At 33.8% G+C, this 20,972-nt stretch overlaps 1 protein-coding gene across 1 annotated transcript; it reads right to left on the reverse strand.

Moving 5' to 3' along the window:
• Positions 1–13,818: 13,818 nt before the first annotated feature.
• On the reverse strand, positions 13,819–18,098 carry LOC134268301 (tetraspanin-9-like). Its single transcript, XM_062750544.1, has 7 exons — positions 17,978–18,098; positions 16,751–16,942; positions 16,466–16,540; positions 16,163–16,279; positions 15,020–15,154; positions 14,720–14,803; positions 13,819–14,555 (listed from the first exon to the last, which is right to left on the reverse strand). The coding sequence occupies exons 1-7, from the start codon at positions 18,050–18,052 to the stop codon at positions 14,493–14,495; spliced, it is 741 nt and encodes a 246-aa protein (XP_062606528.1). The 5' UTR covers positions 18,053–18,098; the 3' UTR covers positions 13,819–14,492.
• Positions 18,099–20,972: the final 2,874 nt, after the last annotated feature.

Here is a 20,972-nt window from a genome sequence, read left to right on the forward strand (position 1 = left end):
ATTTAACTGGAGGTCCAGCGGAAGGCGGTTACCACTACTAAGTATCATTTGCCTAATCCAAATTTGGTAATCTCTCAAGAATCAAGAAATGATGTTACGGATGAAAGATATGGAGATAATGTGCAGTTTTAAAGTCAAAAGTCCATTCAAACATAATAACCGAGAGAAAAGCAAACACGGACCTCTAAAATATCAGAGGTGGGATCAGGTGCCAAGGTGGAGTGAGCAGCCCCCAGCAACCGGTCGCACCCGCCGTGTGCTCCTTGATTTGATCTGGAAATAACGAAAAAGGCGATTAGGTCATCTGAAAGTACAAAGTAAGACCTTTTTGTTTTCATAAGCTGGGATTGAATGTGTTGCTGGGAATCCTTTCATAGTAACTGCCTCAAGTTTGTCATCAATTATAAAACGCAACGATACAATGCATACGGTTTGACAGCCATCAGTAAGGTTTTAACAGTTTTAACTCATCATACCCAATCTGTTTTCTACTTTCTTTTCCTCCTTCCGTCTTCCCTCGTATAGAAAATATGTGTCACAACAATGTATAGTTCAACTACAGGTGCAGATTTAGACGCCGAATCCTGTGCTCTTGGTCATGTGTACAGCCATGGACAACAGATAACAATGACAAGCAAAAATGTGAAATAAATAACTGAAAGATTGTAAGCTATCGTATTCAACCGGAAAATTCCCGCAAAAACACGTGATAAGACGTCAAAACCCTTACTGCTGCCGTAATTACAATGTAAGAAAAACGATTCGCCGCCATTATTCGTGAGTCTCTGTATTGTTTCCTTGTCGCTTTCTTACTACAACCAAGACAAAATGTGCGGGGTTTACGGTTAGTTACGGATTATCTTGTATATTCGTATATTTTCCCTGCTGCAAACGTCGAAATCCTTGAGTAAGCGTAGACTTACGTGTCACGGATAACTCCGATACATCATTAAAGTCTATACGGTGGTCACACGGTGATGGTGGGCATATAGTACGGGGTAACTACGATATACAAGAAGTGAAGTTGCATCGCGGTTTTCCACGACTGTTTTGAACAGTTCAAAACAGTCGTAGCAGTTTACGGATCATTCAAGAGCAATCCGATTTAACAGGGCTCACCACGGTAATAATAACGGACTGACTGCGGATGCTAAAGAATTTTCACGGATCCCTAAGTCGTAGCTTACCGTGATCTAAAATCGTGACAGTGTGACTGGGGCTTTAAACTCTGTCCCACCAAGTTACTGTAAGCACTTTTCGCAGAGTATCTCAAAATATATAAATACCTTGGCCTTCAACCCAGTTCCGATCGGTAGATCATTTTTTTTCCAACCTTCCTCCATTTATCCGAACCCTCGAGGTCAACCAGTGCACACACACGGCGGCAAATTCAAAGTCTACGGAGATTTAACATTGTCAAAATGGCCACCACTTCGGAAGGGGATCATCCATTGTTCGTAATTGTCCGTACATTGCCGTCTGTAAGGACATGACGTCACACACGTTCGGGATTGCTCTATTGTTATCGACGTCCGAAAAACCTATAACGCCCGAGACTGCCAAGCATATATTTATACTGTAAGAAATATTACGTCTTCAACAAAACAACAAAACTTTCCTACCCAGACTGAGACCGAAGGGATCAAAGATTCATAAAAGAGTTATACACTGCATAAAGCAGCTGCAAAGAGGTATGACTCATATATATTCATACATAACATCGAGGCTAGGCCACTGCAAATTTAGCTCGAATCAAATTGCTGCTTTTATATTTTCTTGCCAACACGTAGAGATCAGTCGAAGAAATATCAATAGTATTAAGATTTTTAAAAGTTATAATTGCTGCCTTACCTTAATGTTTCGCCTTAGCTTTCCATATAAATCCAACCCCTATAATAGTTTGTTGTAAACTATAACACACGGTCAAAATAAGCATCATGATCATATCGTTTCTATGTAAACAAGTGATGTCCTTATATGCACATGCTACAGTATTTCCGGACTTTGTTATATTTCCAACGCTTTAAACACATAAATCCTTCGTTGATATTTTATTTTGAACCTCAGTGCAAAACAACATTTGTTGTCTGCATCAAACTACGTCACCAATTTATTTTGTCCTTGCCCTTCCAAAACTTCATGTAATATCGGTGTTAGGTAAATTCAGACCCAGGATATACCATTTTTGTTTCCCATAAATATGACAGAATACCAAAAATTTAATACTTATTCATATAAACAAAAAATTAAAATATGTATATACATGTATTAAGGCCAAAAAATAATAGTCTTGTTCCCTGCTACCAGCCTGAAAAAAAATAGGGCACGTAGGTAGGAAAAATATTTTATTTTTTTAATTTAATTTTTTCTAAACTGTATTTTTTGGATATGAACCCAAATTAAACATCAATAGTAGCTATTGAAATTAAATCAATGTCTTTTGATGCATAACTCAATATCAGTATTGTATGAAAGTCTATATTTAAAACATATATTTCATGAAATACCACTTGAATATATATATATTTTTTTCACTTTTGAAACATGAAATTTATGAAATTCCAGATTTTTCCCCAAAACTAAAAAAAAAACTTCAGAGTCGGGTGCAAAAAAATAGGGTAGGTCAGGTACCGTATAGCAGGAAACAAGACTTTTTTTTTGGTCTTTAAACGCAAGGGTGAAGGATTAATTTTTTTTTTCTCTTTATAAAACTATTTAACAGAAAACATTTTATGAGTTTTCAGAACAAAAATTTCATTGTAGGATACTTAATAGCTACCTGGTCACGTGATGACACAAGATAGAAAAGGACAAACAAACATGTATGTGTACATTACATACATTAAGCCATAAGTGTACCTGCGGATATATTGTAAGTATGAAAAAATGCAGATGTCTTGAGTTTGATTTTCAGTCCCAGCAAAATTTTTTCCTTATGCATTTGTAAATTTTCAAAGTATGTTTATTCATTTTTCATTGACAATTCCCTAGTACACAAACATGTATATATACCTAGTAGTGTATCAGTCCAGCCCTGATCATGATACAGACGTTTCGGACTCGGTGTCTGTCTCGACCCATTGTTTAGGAGCTGTATCGCCCTTTAATTTCAAATCATTATTTCTGTTTAATTTGTGTGAATCAAGAATAAAATTAAATTAAAGAGTTATCCTTCCTGGCTGAGGATCCAAGTATCTTTACAGATTTTTAATAAGTTTTGTAAAATTAAAAAATTGCTTCAGACATAAAACACTTTTAGATTACAGGATAAACCAGTTTGTTTGAACTGTTTTCATTGTTTTATTAAGTAAAATTTAAAAATATTTTAAAAGAGAAATAAATTGTTTGTCCTATATTTATAATCCTTATAAGGATATCAGATTAAATTCAGAAGAATAAATGCTCATAAAAGTCAAGCGTCCACTGATACTGGAGAGTCCATGTTGTAGAAAAGACATGAAAGAGAAGTGAGAAAATGTCAACATCAGTCATCTATGAATGAAGATGGAGATCAAGTCTATATTCTAAAATTTCTGAGGAAAATGGTGTTGTCTGGCTCATCCAATGATCACTCCATTTGCAGACTACCAGGTAATGATGAATCTTTGGTTTTGTCAATACTTTGTGCCTGAAAAAAAAATATGATAAACATTTTAATTTGTCATAAAGATTCAGTGCATAAAAAATACTTTTAAATTTGTGCAAAGTGAAATTTAAAGATACATGCTCATCATATTACATGTAACATAAATTATTTATTTATTTATTAAAAATACATATACTTGGTCAATTCTCATTTTCAGCCATGTTCCAATCTGAAGTATACATAGGAAGAGCAAAATCTTTTTCATTCATATAAACACTTACTAGCTGTGATCCAGAAGAATGTCCTGATTGTTTTGTCCAACATAAGATGAATTTCAATCTGACACATTATTCTGAAAAATTGAGTGAACATTTGCCCCGGGGGTCATGAGTTGAACAAACTTGAATCTACACTACCTGAGGATGATTGCACATGAGTTTCATCTTTCCTGGCCCAGTGGTTCTGGAGAAGAAGATTTTTTAAAGATTTTTCCTATATATTCCTATGTAAAACTTGGGTTGGCCATTTTGGCCCCACCCTTGCCCCGGGGGTCATGAGTTGAACAAACTTGAATCTACACTACCTGAGGATGATTCCACATGAGTTTCATCTTTCCTGGTCCAGTGGTTCTGGAGAAGAAGATTTTTAAAGATTTTTCCTATATATTCCTATGTAAAAATTGGGTCGGCCATTTTGGCCCCATCCTTGCCCCGGAGGTCATGATTTGAACAAACTTCAATCTACACTACCTGAGGATGCTTCCACATGAGTTTCATCTTTCCTGGCCCATCGGTTCTGGAGAAGAAGATTTTTTAAAAATGCCATTAATTTTTAACAAATTTATGATTATCTCCCCTTGGAAAAGGGCGTGGCCCTTCATTTGAACAAACTTGAATCCCCTTCAACCAAGGATACTTTGTGCCAAGTTTGGTTGAAATCAGCCCAGTGGTTCTTGAGAAGAAGATGAAAATGTGAAAAGTTTACGACGACAACGAAGACAACGACAGACGAAGGACAAATTTTGATCAGAAAAGCTCACTTGAGCCTTCGGCTCAGGTGAGCTAAAAAATCATTTGATGTACTCTGACTGATCGACCCATCATAATATTGCCCCAACCCAATCATTTTTTCAGCACTTTGAATTTTTGATTTTTTAAAAAAATTTTGTTTCATTTATTACAAATAGAGACCATTCATTTTAAAACTGTGGTATAAGATTTCTCTTGGATGCTTTAAGATTCAAAAGTTTTTAAATGATAAATATTTCATCTGTCAAGTTATCCAGTGTGTATTGAAAAAATTAATAAATTTCTGAGTCTGGAATTTTTTAATGACACTTTAATATCAATTTGATCGATACAGCAGTGAGCTATTAAGCCAAAAAAGATACCTACCTACCTACCTTGAAAAATGTGTGTCAGAGTACATCAAACATAAATATTTTTATTATGGCCTACGGTTTTTAAAAACAAATACTTAAAGCGGCATTGTGAAGCACAAAGGGGAAAATTGAAAAATGTAGAATTTTTGCATGACTCTTATTACCGGTAATTTTGTTCCATTCCTAAAAGTATTAGGTTTCAGAGAATTACGGGTTTCAGAACCTACAAATTCTATTTTTAAGGAGAAAAATAAAAGTAAAAATAATTTCTGTATGCTCCAGATGGAAAATATTGCTCAATATACTTCTTCCACCCCATTGTACGCCTGCGCAGAAAAGTTGAATAAGTTTCCATAGTTACCTAGTCTCAAGTACCCAGGAATGAATGTAAGTAGACCAAAATTTCATAGGCAATCTTTTAAAACATTAGGACATATGTCATAGTTTACACCTTTGCATGCTCCAGTTGAATGTTGTTTACAATTTTGAGCTAAAAATAAAAGTACAGTAAAACACGTTTAGTACGAACACGGATATAGCGAATTCACGGATATAACGAAGTTCTTCTGGGTCCCCGGCAAAATTCTGAACAAATCTTTGTAAAATTCTACGGTTATAACGAACTCTGATATAACGAATTTACGGATATAGCGAACTGATTTTGAGTCCCATTGAGGTTAAATATAATGAATTTTACATCTTTTATAACGAACTTTCAAAGATCTCAAAATTTGATCAATTGAACTGACTTTATTTTCTTTCAGCATTTGTATATAAAATTCAATTCATAATAAAACCTTAGTTATCGAAGGTATGTTTTGTAATATTTGCTTCCCTAACATATTTGATAGTAACACTTGAAGGAAAACATGCATATTGCGAATTCGCTATATATGGTTATACGAATTCGTTATACGGATATAACGAATTACGGATATAGCGAATTAAATTCACAGGTCCCCAGGACTTCGCTATAACCGAGTTTTACTGTAGCGTGACCTTGACAAACACGAAAACAACGAAACGGTAGATACAACCTTTGTTTTTCCGGCACTTATGTTTTTCCTTGCAGTTTAATTGTCATATCTTAGCTATATACTCATAATTTTCATAAGTCTTTCTCTGTATGCTACAGATATCTTAAAAGAAAGACATGATTTTGACTCATTGTGTCCTTTTAAAAAGAAAATCTTCTAGGAATCAAGGAAACAGAAATTTTCAAATTAAGTTCACATTTGAGCAGTATAGGTTTTTACATAAAAAAAATGATGCTGTTGTGCCACTATAAATTGGTGTTGTCCTAGCTCTCCCAACTTAGGATTAGGTTGGTAGGTTGATGAGAAAATTATTCTCAAAAAAATTATAATTATAATTAAATTTTAATAAATAAATTTATTCTCCAGAATACAAAAAAAAAAATTAATTGCTTCCTAGAGATTTAAAATAAAGTTTTCAGTCATTTTAGCCAGTTGGTTGGAACAGGGCAGTTATTTATTTGCAAAGTGCATGAAATGTTATAAATTGAAAATGAAAGTAGAAATAAAATTTTAAAACTTTACTCACTATGTTAACCAGCTGTTATTTTCTTTTTTGGTATTATTTCACCTAATTTTTTAAACCATATTCTTGTTCTTTTATAATCATAGAAACACCCCCCTTTACATTTTTCACACACGGGCTTACATACAGACCGTTACAGAGCACTAACGGTTAACCATGAGCACTAACCAGATGGCTGAAACATTGACGTATCGTCGATATCTAATGTCAGCAATATCACGCGTTTTGAAATATATATATTGTTAGCATTTGTAGACACTTCTTTCTTGTGTGTATATAAGCTAGTAAAACAACAACAGCTGCAAAAAAACCATAGAATCATAAACAACTTACGTTTTAAACACTGGCGAGCTTGCATCATCATGTCAACATCCATTATCCACAAGTTGTACTTCGTTAGATTCGGACTATTTTCTCGCAGTTTATTATTAAATTTGTTAAATGCTGTTAAAATTTATTTTAATTCAAAGTAAAAGTTATATTATCAATAAAAGCAATTTTAATTAATTCCTTTAATTTTTACGATTTTTTGGAAATTTACTGTGCAAAGAACGACTACTCCCTTCGAAAACTGGTTCCCGGCCCCGTAATCTAGACGCTAATGGACGAGTTTACCATGTTAAATCTCCGTAGACTTTGAATTTGCCGCCGTGTGTGTACACTGGTTGACCTCGAGGGTTCGGATAAATGGAGGAAGTTTGGAAAAAAAATGATCTACCGATCAGAACTGGGTTGAAAGCCAAGGTATTTATATATTTTGAGATATTATGCGAAAAGTGCTTACAGTAACATGGTGGGACAGAGTATAACTATAATCACAGGCCTTTAGATCGCTTAGAAAAAAAAATTGAGGTGTTGAAAAAAAAATAAAGGTATGGAACTCTTTTCATGGGGTACCTACTTTCGCCAATAAAATTCTTTTAAATCAAATGCTTTACAATTTTACTTTCCATATCTATTCAAATATAAACAATCTTCATTACTACCAAAGTTCATTCCGTAATTCCTTATACTTCTCGAGATATTCTGAAATCAATTCCCAAATTGACAATAATTTTTTTACTCGACATTAGCTTGGCAAACTCCATACAGTGTCGATTCTCCGGGACTACTTTCGTGCCCTACGAATATGGAGTTGTAGCGTAACGTAAAACTAGTACTGAGCTGTCTGGAAGCTTGATTAGCTTGGGCCTTCACTAATTGTAAAGCGGGGACGACGGGACAAATTTTCCCCGGAATTTATTCTAAACTCAGTGAATATTTGCTCATTTGCATTCAAGCTTTACAAGGCTTTTCTTTAATTTGATCAACTAAGTCATTTAATAACAACATCTGAGCGGTCTTTTGAAAATCGAAAGATATATAATGCGTTCCGGGAAAAATCGTACTACCATGGTTTCATTTACATTCATAATCAACATGGCGGTAGTTGTTGATGTAGACGTTTTCAAATTAATTTTTCGCGAAAGGAATATTATTACAGACTTAAAGTTACACTCTGGAGTAAGAAATTAACTTAAATTGTTGAAAGATTTTGTAAATACTATGCAACTCTTCGCCGCACTTCAAACACCGTCTGTTTACATGTGAATGACCAGGGGCCCAAGCTAATGTCGAGTAAAAGAAAGTAGGTCATTTTTGAAATTGATTTCAGAATATCTCAAGAAATATATGGAATTTCGGAATGAACTTTGGTAGAATTGAAGAATGTTTATCTATGAATAAATTTAAATAGAAAGTAGAATTTTTGAGCATTAGAATAAAAAATATTTTATTAGCGAAATTAGGTACCCAGTGTAAGAGTTCAGTACCTTTATTTTCTTTTTTTACACACACTCACAATTTTTTTTTTAAACGATCCAAAGGCCTGTGACTAATATGTTTTACGGCGTGACCGTTGAGGCGAGCGCAGTTGTACCATCAAAACACTTGAAAAATTGATCAGCCACTTCAAACATCACGAGTCGCACGAGAATCACGACTAGCTTTGACGTCACATGACGTCACGGAGCTCGTCGGAGCTTACGGAAACGGCCGAGCGTCTGTTTTAAACTATAGATCTAGCACAATTTCGGTCGAAAAACATTGCAGAGTTATTTTTTGTTTCTTTGAAAGATTTCTACAAACTGAAAGCTTTTTATGCTTTACGTTATTGTTTATTTATTTATCTATTTCACGGAAGCAACCGACATGACTTAATTAGCATATCGTCAAAATTCGTAAGTTTCCGGTGACGTCATTTGTATCATTTCCAAAGGGCAAGGTGAAAGCCGGTGCAGTGGCATGGGGGTATTTTTTTGAATGAGGTAAGGCAAAATCATTTCGTTAAGATTTCGGTAAGAAACAATGTTCCTTTATTTTTTTTTTTACTATTTTTGATTTATTCGCGCAAAGGACATTGGGTAGTGCAGGAATTCTGGGAATGTTGCACAGAGAAATTTGGTTGACGTATGTACAGATTTCAATCCGAATTTCCTCTGTTCTTACACGTTAGTCTATTGACGCTCGCTGCGCTCGCTATAATTTACAATCGTGAACTATAGTTAAGAGTTGTTAATCTGTTAATCATAGTTTCACAAATCGTGAACATGGTGAAACTGTATTTATCAGATAATCTATATGTTTTGCAATCGCCAATGATTGTTTTCAGTGTTAAGTATAGTTTAAGTATAGATTATCGCGTTAACTAATGTTTTACAAAAAAGTTTACAGTCCGTAAAATATAGTTTACAACCGATAAACTTAATTTATCGACTGTGAAACCATGTTTAGCTAATTTTTATGAATTTAGCGTGCCATATATATAGTTTTATGTAAAACTTTGATCGTCTATTGTGACTGCCACCATACCTACGGGAGTCATGAACTTGAACAAACTTAAATCCACACTACTTGAGAATGCTTTCATATATATGACCAATCATTGCTTTGCTGTTCTTGAGAAGATGTTCCTATATTTTTCATTGTGAAACTCGGATCGTCCATTGTGGCCTTACTCTAATCCAGGGGTTATGATTTCAACCAACTTGAATCTACACCACCTGAAGATGCTTTCACAATAAAAATATGACCAACAATTGCTTTTGTTGTTCTAAAGAAGAAGATTTTTAAAAGATTTTTCCTATATATTCCTATGCAAAAACTTTGATCGTCCACTGTAGACCCATGCTACAGGTACCCTTGGGAGTCATGATTTGAACAAACGTGAATCTACACTTTCAAACAATGATTCCACGTAGGTTTTTCCTGGTCCATTGGTTTCTGAGAAGATTTTTCAATGGTGCCATTAAGTTTTCGCTATTTTGTAATTATTTCCACTTGGAGGAGGAAGAGGGAGTTATTTGAACAAACTTGAATCCCCTTCACCTTTGATTGATTGTATGTTGTTTAACGTTCCTCTCGAGAATATTTTACTCATATAGAGACGCCACCACTTGCCGGTGGAGAGCTTCAAATTTTGTCCTATGCTCAGCACTCAGGGCCATTGAGCAGGGAGGGATCTTTTTCATGCCAGCACCTCCTGTGACACGGGACCTCGGTTAATACGGTCTCATCCGAGGGACGGTCTCCATGTCCCACAGTGGGATTCGAACCCGCGACGTAAGGATCAACTCCTTACTTCGCAAATCTAGAGCAGACGCTCTAACCACTGCGCCACATCCTTCACCTTTGAAAGGATACTTTGTGTCAAGTTTTGTTGAAAATAGCCCAGTATAGTTTTAAACTTCTGGAGAAAAAGAAAAGTTAAAAGTTTACAACGACGACGACAGACAACTTATAAATTTTGATCAGAAATGTCCACTTGAGCCTTCGGCTTTTTTTATTTTTTATGCCCCCTTCATTGAAGATCCGGGGATATAAAGTATTTGCCCTTTTTGTCCGTATCACTATCTGTTTGTCCGCAAAAACTTTAATCTTGCTAATGTTTTTTATGGAGTCCATGGATGGGGCTATTGTTTTAATATTTCACAGTGTGTGTATTCTTTGTGACAAGACTTTTTTGGGTACCACCAAATTTGGCTCTTGAACTTGGGAGTTTTACCCACTTTTACAAAAAAGATTCACACTTTTACCTTGGTTAACAGTTGGTGCTTAGACTTATTTTTCACATTTTGTGTATTTATTGTGACAAGATCTTTCAGTGGTTATAAGTATTTTAACCATTTGACCATTTGACCTTGTCCTAAGAATTTAGACTTTTAAAAACTTTAACCTTGGTCATAATTTTTGAACAGTTAGAACTTGACAAGGTGTATTCCATGTGACAAGACCTTCCTTTGGGAAGGAATAATTTCTGATCTTGACCTTTGGAGTTTGACATGCATTTAACCCTGGTCATTATAAGCTGCCATACGGGGGCATCAGTCTTTCACAAACACATTTTGTATTTTTATATATAGATTTTTCCTATACGTATCTATATAAAACTTCGATTGTCCCATGTGCCTCAATCCAAGTCTTGGGGGTCATGAAATGCTTCCATATCAATATAAATATATTTTAAATCTTTCTTTTTTCAAACTTCACTGGTACATGCAACATTATAAACTCAATAACCTCATTTAAAAACTGTAGTTTTTTTATTTAGTAAGAAATTAAAAATTGCCAGCTGGTACATTGTATTTCATGAAGCTCATTATGTAATAAATATTAAGGGGGCAGTGTAATTTTATACTATTCTCACGTCAGGTGTCTGTGAAATTGTTAAACATTTTATTATATAATTATTGAATGCTCCAGCCATCCAAATGTCTTTAAACAGTTTAAAATGTAGGCGAATGGATTTTTTAATTAATTATTGAAGTGTCAAAACATTGTCACAGCTGTGGTTTGTTCCTTGCATTTGAGCAAAAATATAAAGAGGTAGTCAAATAGTGACAATTCATTGACACCCGGTCCTTATCTGCCTGAATTACTGAAAGAGGTATATTATTCTTTTTTCCCGATCCATAATTTATATTGATGGAACAGAAAGATATATGAAAAAAATGAAAATGGACACTACAGCTATCATGCAGCTTGCTTTAAAAAATAATGTAACTTGTTAAATTGTGTTTACTGCTCCAGATCAACAGTAGCAATCTGTTTTCATAAGATATAACAAGAGGCCCACGGGCCTTATAGGTCACCTGAGTATCGTGCAACAACTTTCAAACAATTAAAATTGCTTCGTAGTTTAAACCAGAGGCCATGAAATTCACAATTCACAATTTTGAAAGAAGCACCATTGCTCATCATAATTATGAACTTAGCATGCTTACTCTATTTACCTAATACCCAGATGTAGATCAGAGTAACAAAGATATTAAAATGCACTTCCACTTTATAACCAGTTGTGCACCTCATCCCAAAGGAACCACTGACCCTGGGGCCACATATTGATTAATACTAAAAGAGCAGATTTCAAAGCATTAATTTATTTTCAGACTATGACCCCCCCCTCCCCCCGACCAGGGGCAGAAAAACTAATCATTTTGCTATATGTACCTTTCTTCATCATAAATATATATACTTGGATCATTGGCATAAAACCCAGGAGCAAAGAAAAGATTTTCAAAGATTTAATGTATTTTCACTATGTAATCAATAGAGCCCCGCCCTAACACCAGAACCCCTGACCCTGGGGCCATAAAATTCACAATTTTGGAAGAGGCACTCTTGCTTAACATAACTATGTGTTTAGTTAGTTTACTTAATACCCAAGAGCAGAGAAGAACATTTTCAAAGAATAAATGCATTTTCACTATATGATCAATAGAGCCCCTCCCTAACACCAGAACCCCTGACCCTGGGGCCATTACATTCACAATTTTGGTAGAGGCACTCTTGCTCAACATAACTATGTACTTAGTTAGTTTACTTAATACCCAAGAGCAGAGAAGAACATTTTCAAAGAATAAATGCATTTTCACTATATGATCAATAGAGCCCCGCCCTAATACCAGAACCCCTGACCCTGGGGCCATAAAATTCACAATTTTGGTAGAGGCACTCTTGCTCAACATAACTATGTACTTAGTTAGTTTACTTAATACCCAAGAGCAGAAAAGAAGATTTTCAAAGAAATAATGCATTTTCACTATGTAATCTATATAGCCCCGCCCTAGCACATAAACCCCTGACCCTGGGGCCATGAATTCCACAATTTTGGTAGAGGACTCAATGCTCATTACATTCATGCCAACAGTTTGCCTGCTTGATGTCCAGGAGTAAAGAAGAAGATTTTTAAAGATTGCAATAATTTTGGTGGTTTTGGCCCCACCCCTCAGGCCCCAGGGGGGCGGGGACCATGAAATTCACAATTTTTGTTCCCCTTCACCAACAGATGCTGTATACAAAATTTGGTTGAAATTGGTTTAGCAGTTTCAGAGAAGAAGCTGAAAATGTTCAAATGTTAACACACGACGGACGACGAACGACGGACAAACACGGATGGCAATAGGTCACCTGAGTTTACTCAGGTGACCTAATAAAGAAAAATACTCTTGCACTATCAATGTTCTAATTTCTGGTTAAAAACTGCAATGGAAATTGGAGTCCATGACATCACTTTTAAATATGACAGTGAAAAAAATAACAGTGATCTTTTTATGAAACTATTTACTTGCATATGCAATCATAGTAAACTACTAGCAGAGTAGCCTTTTTCCCTGACCTGTCAATATTGCTCCACTCCACAGAAGTACTACTTTTGCGGAGCATTATGGGTAGGCCTGGGAAACAGGCTACTGATTAGAGCCACTCCTTAACAAAGAACGACAACTCTTAAGGACAAAGAAACTGTACTATCAAGGTGGTAAATCTTGATAAAAAAAACTTCAATGACAATAGAACTCATGAAAAAAGAAAATTAATTTGCGTCAGCAGTATTTATTGAGGTAATAAAATACAAAGTCAACAAATAATGTAAAAATTATATATTAAACTGTATTTGGTCTTGATTTCTACTCTATGTATGACCACTTTCTGTTTAATTACAGAATCAAAACATATAAACATATTTAAAAAACATTATCTAATTCACATAAGTGTGACCAGAAACTAAAAAAAAATCTACTTTAAAACAGTCTTATAACAATAAGGATCTTTAATACGACCACATGAATGTTGACTGCTTTTGAAAAAAAAATTGCTTTATAAAATAAAGTGTTAGAGTAAAAATATCAGGATTTGTATATTTATTCTGAAGACATCTGTGATACTAAAATTGTTAGTACCACAAGTAAACATTTATATAAATGTTTAAAAAGATCTAATAAAACATATAAAATTAAAATACTACTTACAAACATTAATGAAATAAACAACAGTCCACTTGAATAAAAAAAGGAAAAACCCAAACAAATATTTGGCAGTTTGCAATACAACTTCCCTTGATTCATATACAACATAAAAATGTTCGAAAAATTTACAGAATAATTTGAATTCTTCTTTAAATGCAGTATTTTATTTTTCATCCATTTTGAAATGAATTTTAACATGTGAACTTATGAAGTCTTTGTCTACTCCAGTTTATGGCAATATTGATATACATATATCCTCCCTCAAACAGCTTACTCCAGCAAAAATATCTTGAAACATTTCATACAAAAAAATTTAACGGGGAATTTATCAATTTTTCATAAACTGATGTCCTTTGGCTTTTATTTCCCATATCAAGAGTGCAAAATTGGCATGATAGCATTTGGCAGATTAAATAATACTACATGTATATGCATGGTTCCAATATAACATTTGTTTACCCTAAAAAAATGACAATATCAAAAGTGCGAAGCATTATTATATTGACATTTAAGGAGAAAATCTAAACAAAACTGGAACTTTTTCTCCAAGCTCTCCGCTGATATGGTGTCCAGTACAGAAACAAAACAGAGATCTGACAAGCTACATGTATCACCACTGTCTTTGGTATATATCTAGATTATTTGTTGTGCTTCTGTTGGCCTTACACACCAGTTCTATATATTAATATTTAGATTTATCTCTCATGTTGCAGAACAACATTATACATGCTGCCATCATCAGAATCTGTAAAAGATTTTTTTTAGTGCAAATTAACAAAGTAAGAAACTACAAAATAGTAATGGTGGAATGTTGGAGGTTGGGGGGAGCAGGTCAAGTAAACTTGATCCAATTCATTAAATCATAAATTATCTAATTAGACAATCAAATTGAAAGGAATGCATATATACCTGAACAACTGCCACACATAAACCAGCTATCCCAATGTACTGCATGTTCTTGGAAAACAAATACTCTATTTCATCCATACAACCCTGAAAAAAAAATTAGGAATATTACATTGTTAAACATATTAACTCTTATGTAATACTATTATACTCTATAAATCAACTTGAATTAAGTTTCTCAGAGACTGTTTAAGATGTTTTAAGATTTTTAATGCTGTACCTGTGCACTGACATGTAAGTAGTCATGATTACATCAAATACACAAAATCTTTGAGACAAGGCAAACAATACTAGACAACACACCTTTGTGTTCCACAGAAAGCTCTGGGACTGTTCACAATCTGGTGCAGGGTCCACACAACAGGAGGGCCTGACCTGTTTACCCCGGTCTCCGATGTCATACCAGTCCGTGTAGTTATTCACACCACAACACTGGAGCTGTCAAAATTCAATCAGTACGCAATAAATAAATAATTTTACAACAAGAACCACCCCCCTTTCAAAAAAAAAATCCAGCTTTACTATCGGTACATAAGAATGTTACACACACACTGTAAAAAAAAATAGTTTACTACATATATTTTCAGTATTTTAAATATTTATTTAAATTTTATGTACTACATTTTAATTTGTGTTATGAATGTTGTGTACATATTAATGTGCAAGATCATTTGAACTTCAGAATTATTCATGTCAATACTGCAGAGCTCTCTAAAAATTCCACAGTCATGTCTTCAATTTTACAATTGCAAACAAAAGTTTTGGCATTTTATTTCAATCCATCTGTACAAAAAAACTTCTTTCTTATCTATGAAATATATATATTATATATGTGCTTTAAAAATTTGCTTAACTGACTTTACATTAACTAGACTTACATCTATTTGTATGGTGTCAATGAGCTGTAAGATTCCTTCCCTCTTTTAACAGTGACATTAACTAGAATTACATCTGTTTGTATGGTATCAATGAGCTGTAAGATTCCTTCCCTCTTTTAACAGTTACATTAACTAGAATTACATCTGTTTGTATGGTATCAATAAGCTGTAAGATTCCTTCCCTCTTTTAACAGTGACATTAACTAGAATTACATCTGTTTGTATGGTATCAATGAGCTGTAAGATTCCTTCCCTCTTTTAACAGTTACATTAACTAGAATTACATCTGTTTGTATGGTATCAATAAGCTGTAAGATTCCTTCCCTCTTTTAACAGTTACATTAACTAGAATTACATCTGTTTGTATGGTATCAATAAGCTGTAAGATTCCTTCCCTCTTTTAACAGTGACATTAACTAGAATTACATCTGTTTGTATAGTATCAATAAGCTGTAAGATTCCTTCCCTCTTTTAACAGTGACATTAACTAGAATTACATCTGTTTGTATGGTATCAATAAGCTGTAAGATTCCTTCCCTCTTTTAACAGTGACATTAACTAGACTTACATCTGTTTGTATGGTATCAATAAGCTGTAAGATTCCTTCCCTCTTTTCTGACTGGACTTGTGGATCAGAACTGTACTCCAAGCTGTATAACATTTCTTCTTTTATTGCTGTTTTGATCTGAATACAGAAGTAAAAATTATGTTCAATACTGACAACATTTTTTACATAAAGAACAAATAGCAGACAGTTCAAATGAGAAACTATAATTACTTTTAATACACATCTGCAAGAATTGATATATTCTTATATTAAAATGTAATAATATGAGTCATTATTTGTATTATATATATTTTTTTAACTTACATCCTTTTGATATGATAATATCAATGCTGTAGCTGCAATCTCTAGTCCAAATATAATCAGGACAAAAATGAAGTACTGAAAATAGAATTATATTGAAATCAGTAAGCCTGTAAAGACTTATACACATGTTAGTGCAAGTATCTTCACTAGCATAATAGACCAAGGGTTTTATGAGAAAAATAACAAATCAGACACCCTTGGCTTGCAAAGATGACATGTTAGAAAATCATATCAAATAAAGGGAAATAATTCTGATTTACAAATCTAAACAGAGCAAACACTTACAACCACCATCATGCATTTGTTCTCAACTAAAGCACCACAGCATCCTACAAAGCCTATGACCAGAGTTATGGTTCCTGCTATTATCACTAAGGAAGCCGCGGTCAGGAAGCTGTGGCTGGGCAGAACCACGGAGAAGGAATCCCTGTTTGCCTGCATCCATATTCCTACTGCAAACACTCCACATCCAAGTACCTGTAAAGAATTTAAACTCAAAATAACATTTTTTAAATAAAATAAAAAGTGGTTTCAGATAAGGCCATGCAAAGTTAATAACTTGGTTCTCAGGCCTTTTTTCAAGAAATATGATGAGGGAGGGAGGCATTTTTTTTTCTTTTTTATTGCCCCCAAAACATGATGAGGCAGCTTTTTACATTGTACAAAACCTCAAAAAATGATGAGGGAGGTGATTTGGTGTTTATATTTTATTGATTTAGCAATAAAAAGGGTCAATGAGGCACCCTTGGAAGAGATGAGGGAGGGCCTGAGAACCAAGAAATTAATTTTTTTTTGCCTAAATAGCTTCTTCTGTTCTTCATTAACAAGCATCATGAATATGTTCACAATTTTAAATCAATTAATGAAAAAAATATAGTGAACACTCTTAGTCCAAAAGATTTACTAATCTGAATATTTTTCTTGCACGATACAGGGGTCTAGAATTTTTTTTTTAACTCACTTGCCCAAGGGCAAGTTACACAATAAATTTCACTTGCCCGCCTAAAAAATTCACTTGCCCAACAATCTATATTGCATTAATTGTATTTTATTGTTCAGTGGATATATTTATTATGTAAATTCTAACATTAATCATTTTAATTTCAGAAGTCATAGCCTTCAAATCACGTTTGTGTCATTTCCGGGAAATCGAAAGAGTGCTGTCTTTGGTTTTGCATTTACACAACAAACACCTATATCCGGTAGGGATACCATGTATTTTATTTGCTGGGAAACGCTTCACATCATTTCACACAACTTGCTAGCTAAGTATATAAACTCAATTTTCAATAAAAACTCGTGAATAGAACAACTTTCAACATCACTGGTGTCTACGGTCTTTTATATTTACTTTCCCGAGTGGGTGAGCATGACCCATGATCATACTTTCCCGAGCGAATTTTTACTCACCCCAGGCAATGGGAATGCATAATTCTAGACCCCTGCGATACAGTTAAAAACATTTCAGTGTAATATACAATACTAAAAACAAAAACACAAAAGTCTACAAACCCATATAATGACATTGAAAATGAGGAAGAGGTACTTAATGGTGCAGATTGCAGATCCTTTTCCAGACTGCCCCATGTTTAAATGCTCAGCACTTCTCAGGCAAACTCATTCACTTATATATGCACCTATAAAATCATAAAATATTGAAAGATAATCTCTTGATTTAGCTAATATCATTCGAATTAGATTTATAGCTTTAGTCTGTTTTATCAAAGTATTCAAAAAAGCTTGATAAATCTGTTTCAAAAGTAATACAGTTTTTCAGTTTCTTTGTCCTCAAAGAAATCAAACAAACCCCAGATTTTTTTTTGCTCAAAAGTATTCAAAACTGCTATGCAAGAACTGATTTTGATTTGCACTGCTTTTTAATATGTTTTTAAATACTCCAGAGTACATATAAAAATAGTCAAATATTTTCTTCCGATACAGTGCAGGGTCTTCTGGGCATCATCGCACTTTGCAACATTTTTTCCCTATTTCTTACCCACCAAAATTGCGAAAAACACCATTTAAATACATGAAGCTCTAAGCTATTTTAAATAGTTAATACACATATATACATGTACATACAGCTATTACAAGCTGCAAAGCCAGGGACATAAATTATAACAATTTATGTCTCTAATATAGCTAGATGTGCTTGATCTTTTCACTGCACCTAAATGCAATTTTTTTTAATGCTAAAAAATTGATTATTTAAGAAATAAATATCATAAAGCAGCTAAATCAAGCTATTTCGAATAGCTTAATCAAGCTATAAAGAAGTATAGCTAATTCAAGCTACACCAAGAATTTCTGCCTTAGTTACAATAGATGGCAGGTCCAGTACAATTCACTAGATTTAGCTACGTAGGTAGAATTACCTACGTAGCTTTATTTACCTACCTCAGGTAGCTTTATTTAGCTATTTCAAGGTAAGTTTTCAAAAGTTTTCTTTTTATTAAAAAGAGACAAAAAGTCGCAATTAAATGACTAGATATTTATACTAGGGAGGCTTAAGGATATCCGATCCTCAGCCAGGAAGGATAACTCCAAAAATTAATATTTAATTTGAAATGCATCAAAATGAAGCTTGAAAATGAATTTTTTCATGCAACAATTTTCATTTTATTCATCTTTATAAGATTCAAGGTTTTTGGAAGACTTAGAAAAGGTCTTATGCAAGATGACATTCGTACCCTAAAAAAGGGGAAAAATTTAATACTAGAGAAATAAGATTTTCTTGAATCCATCCTTATATACCAATGCTTATTAGCATGATATGAAATGAAAAGTGATTTGTGGTGTCTTGCAATGATAGCAAAAGCCTTTTACACTTTGTATTATAGAATACATGATGGAAATAGAAGACAAAAAAATACCAAATAAGTATATAAATCATGACAATTTCTCTGAATGCCTTGATACTTATCGTTTTTTAACCTAAATTATATTTGTTGATCAATTTGTGATTATAAAATGCATTGCTGATATTCCAATTTGCTTTTTCTGCAAAAATATTGGAGATTTGACAATTTTCCCTATATAATATGATTAACTTTAATCTTTAACTTTAAAGAAATACTGTGGATAAATTTACATAACTTTGTGGATTCAGAGAAACTTTTATGAGTATTTTTGATTACTTAATTAACTCCTAATTTGATAAACCTGAGGATTGGACTACCTTAAAAAAACAATCCAAAGCAGAGATAGTTTATACACTGCTGCGTTTCGACAATTTAGAGCAAAACATGTAATTCCATTGTTTGTTAACTGTCCTCTCTATTGGGTGCGGTGAGGCATAACTGAGTATGATTACTTCACATTGTGCTGAACAATTAGGCCTACCGACCTATTATCGTGTTAACAGGAACTGGACTTCAATTTTTGTCATTTCATTCAAGGTAAATGTTCTAACTGTGATACATAGCCCCAAAACTTTCAGAACTTTGATTGCAATAGCACAGAAAAAGACATTTTTTCATGAGTTGTTTTCAGATGAGTTCAAAGTTGAAAATGATCACTGCATCAAAATGATATTTTCTGCACACCCTGAGAAAAATGCTTTTTAATAGAAATAAATCAATTTGGTAGCTACACCAAGCTACCTCAGGTAGGTAAATCAAGCTATGTAGGAAAATCAAGCGATTGTACCAGACCTGGATGCCGAAGCTTTTCAATGCGAGTTGTAACAAAGCATTGGATGAATCTTTCAAGTGAACCATCAGATTTCCTATCATATATTCTTTTATAACTGCAGGATTATGTTTGAAAAAATCAAAGCAACGGTCAATAAAATAGAAATGAGCCTTCAGTACAAACCAACCTTTCTTTCAAGCTCGCCATTTTGTATATTATAAACTCCCAATCTGAATATGCTAACAATAATTTTTTCCGGATTAAATTTGATTGCGTGCAATTTGACTAGGGCAAAATATTCCCGATTATTATGACAGAATTTTTCACTGGTTTTATACGACAAAAAATTTAGTTTGTCCACTGTATGTTTGGCTTATTCCTCAGAGCACCGTTTTCTGAAAGGTGACAGGTGCTTGGGGGACGGACCCCCCCCACCCCCACCTACGTGTTCCTTACCCGAACGAGAGTTCTTCAAGTTGACAATTTTTAAATAAAATATTTCTCTATCAAATATTCACAAAGTGTTATAACTGAAAAAATCCGAAATTTAAACTAAAGCTGGCCTTCAATAAAAGATACTTTTTTGATACTAAAACAGACGTGTACAGTTCACGCCACCATGCAAATACGAGTGTGATCTATTCAGAAGATTATACAGAAATACCATTCTGTATATCCATGGAATGTTGTAGAGTACATGCATTGAATTCTTGCAATTTATACAACTTAAAGTAAAATCACAGTTGCATAACACACAAATGCAAGAATTCAATGTACTCTACAAAAGATTTCTGGAATGTCAGCAAAACACATAAAATTAATGTGGCGGGAACTAGGTTATGACATATGACGCCACATGTCATACAGCTTTAGG

This window comes from Saccostrea cucullata, unplaced genomic scaffold (genome assembly GCF_032062105.1).
Source record: "Saccostrea cucullata isolate Sc308-1 unplaced genomic scaffold, CSIRO_AGI_Scuc_v1 ctg9519, whole genome shotgun sequence".
Lineage (NCBI taxonomy): Eukaryota > Metazoa > Mollusca > Bivalvia > Ostreida > Ostreidae > Saccostrea > Saccostrea cuccullata.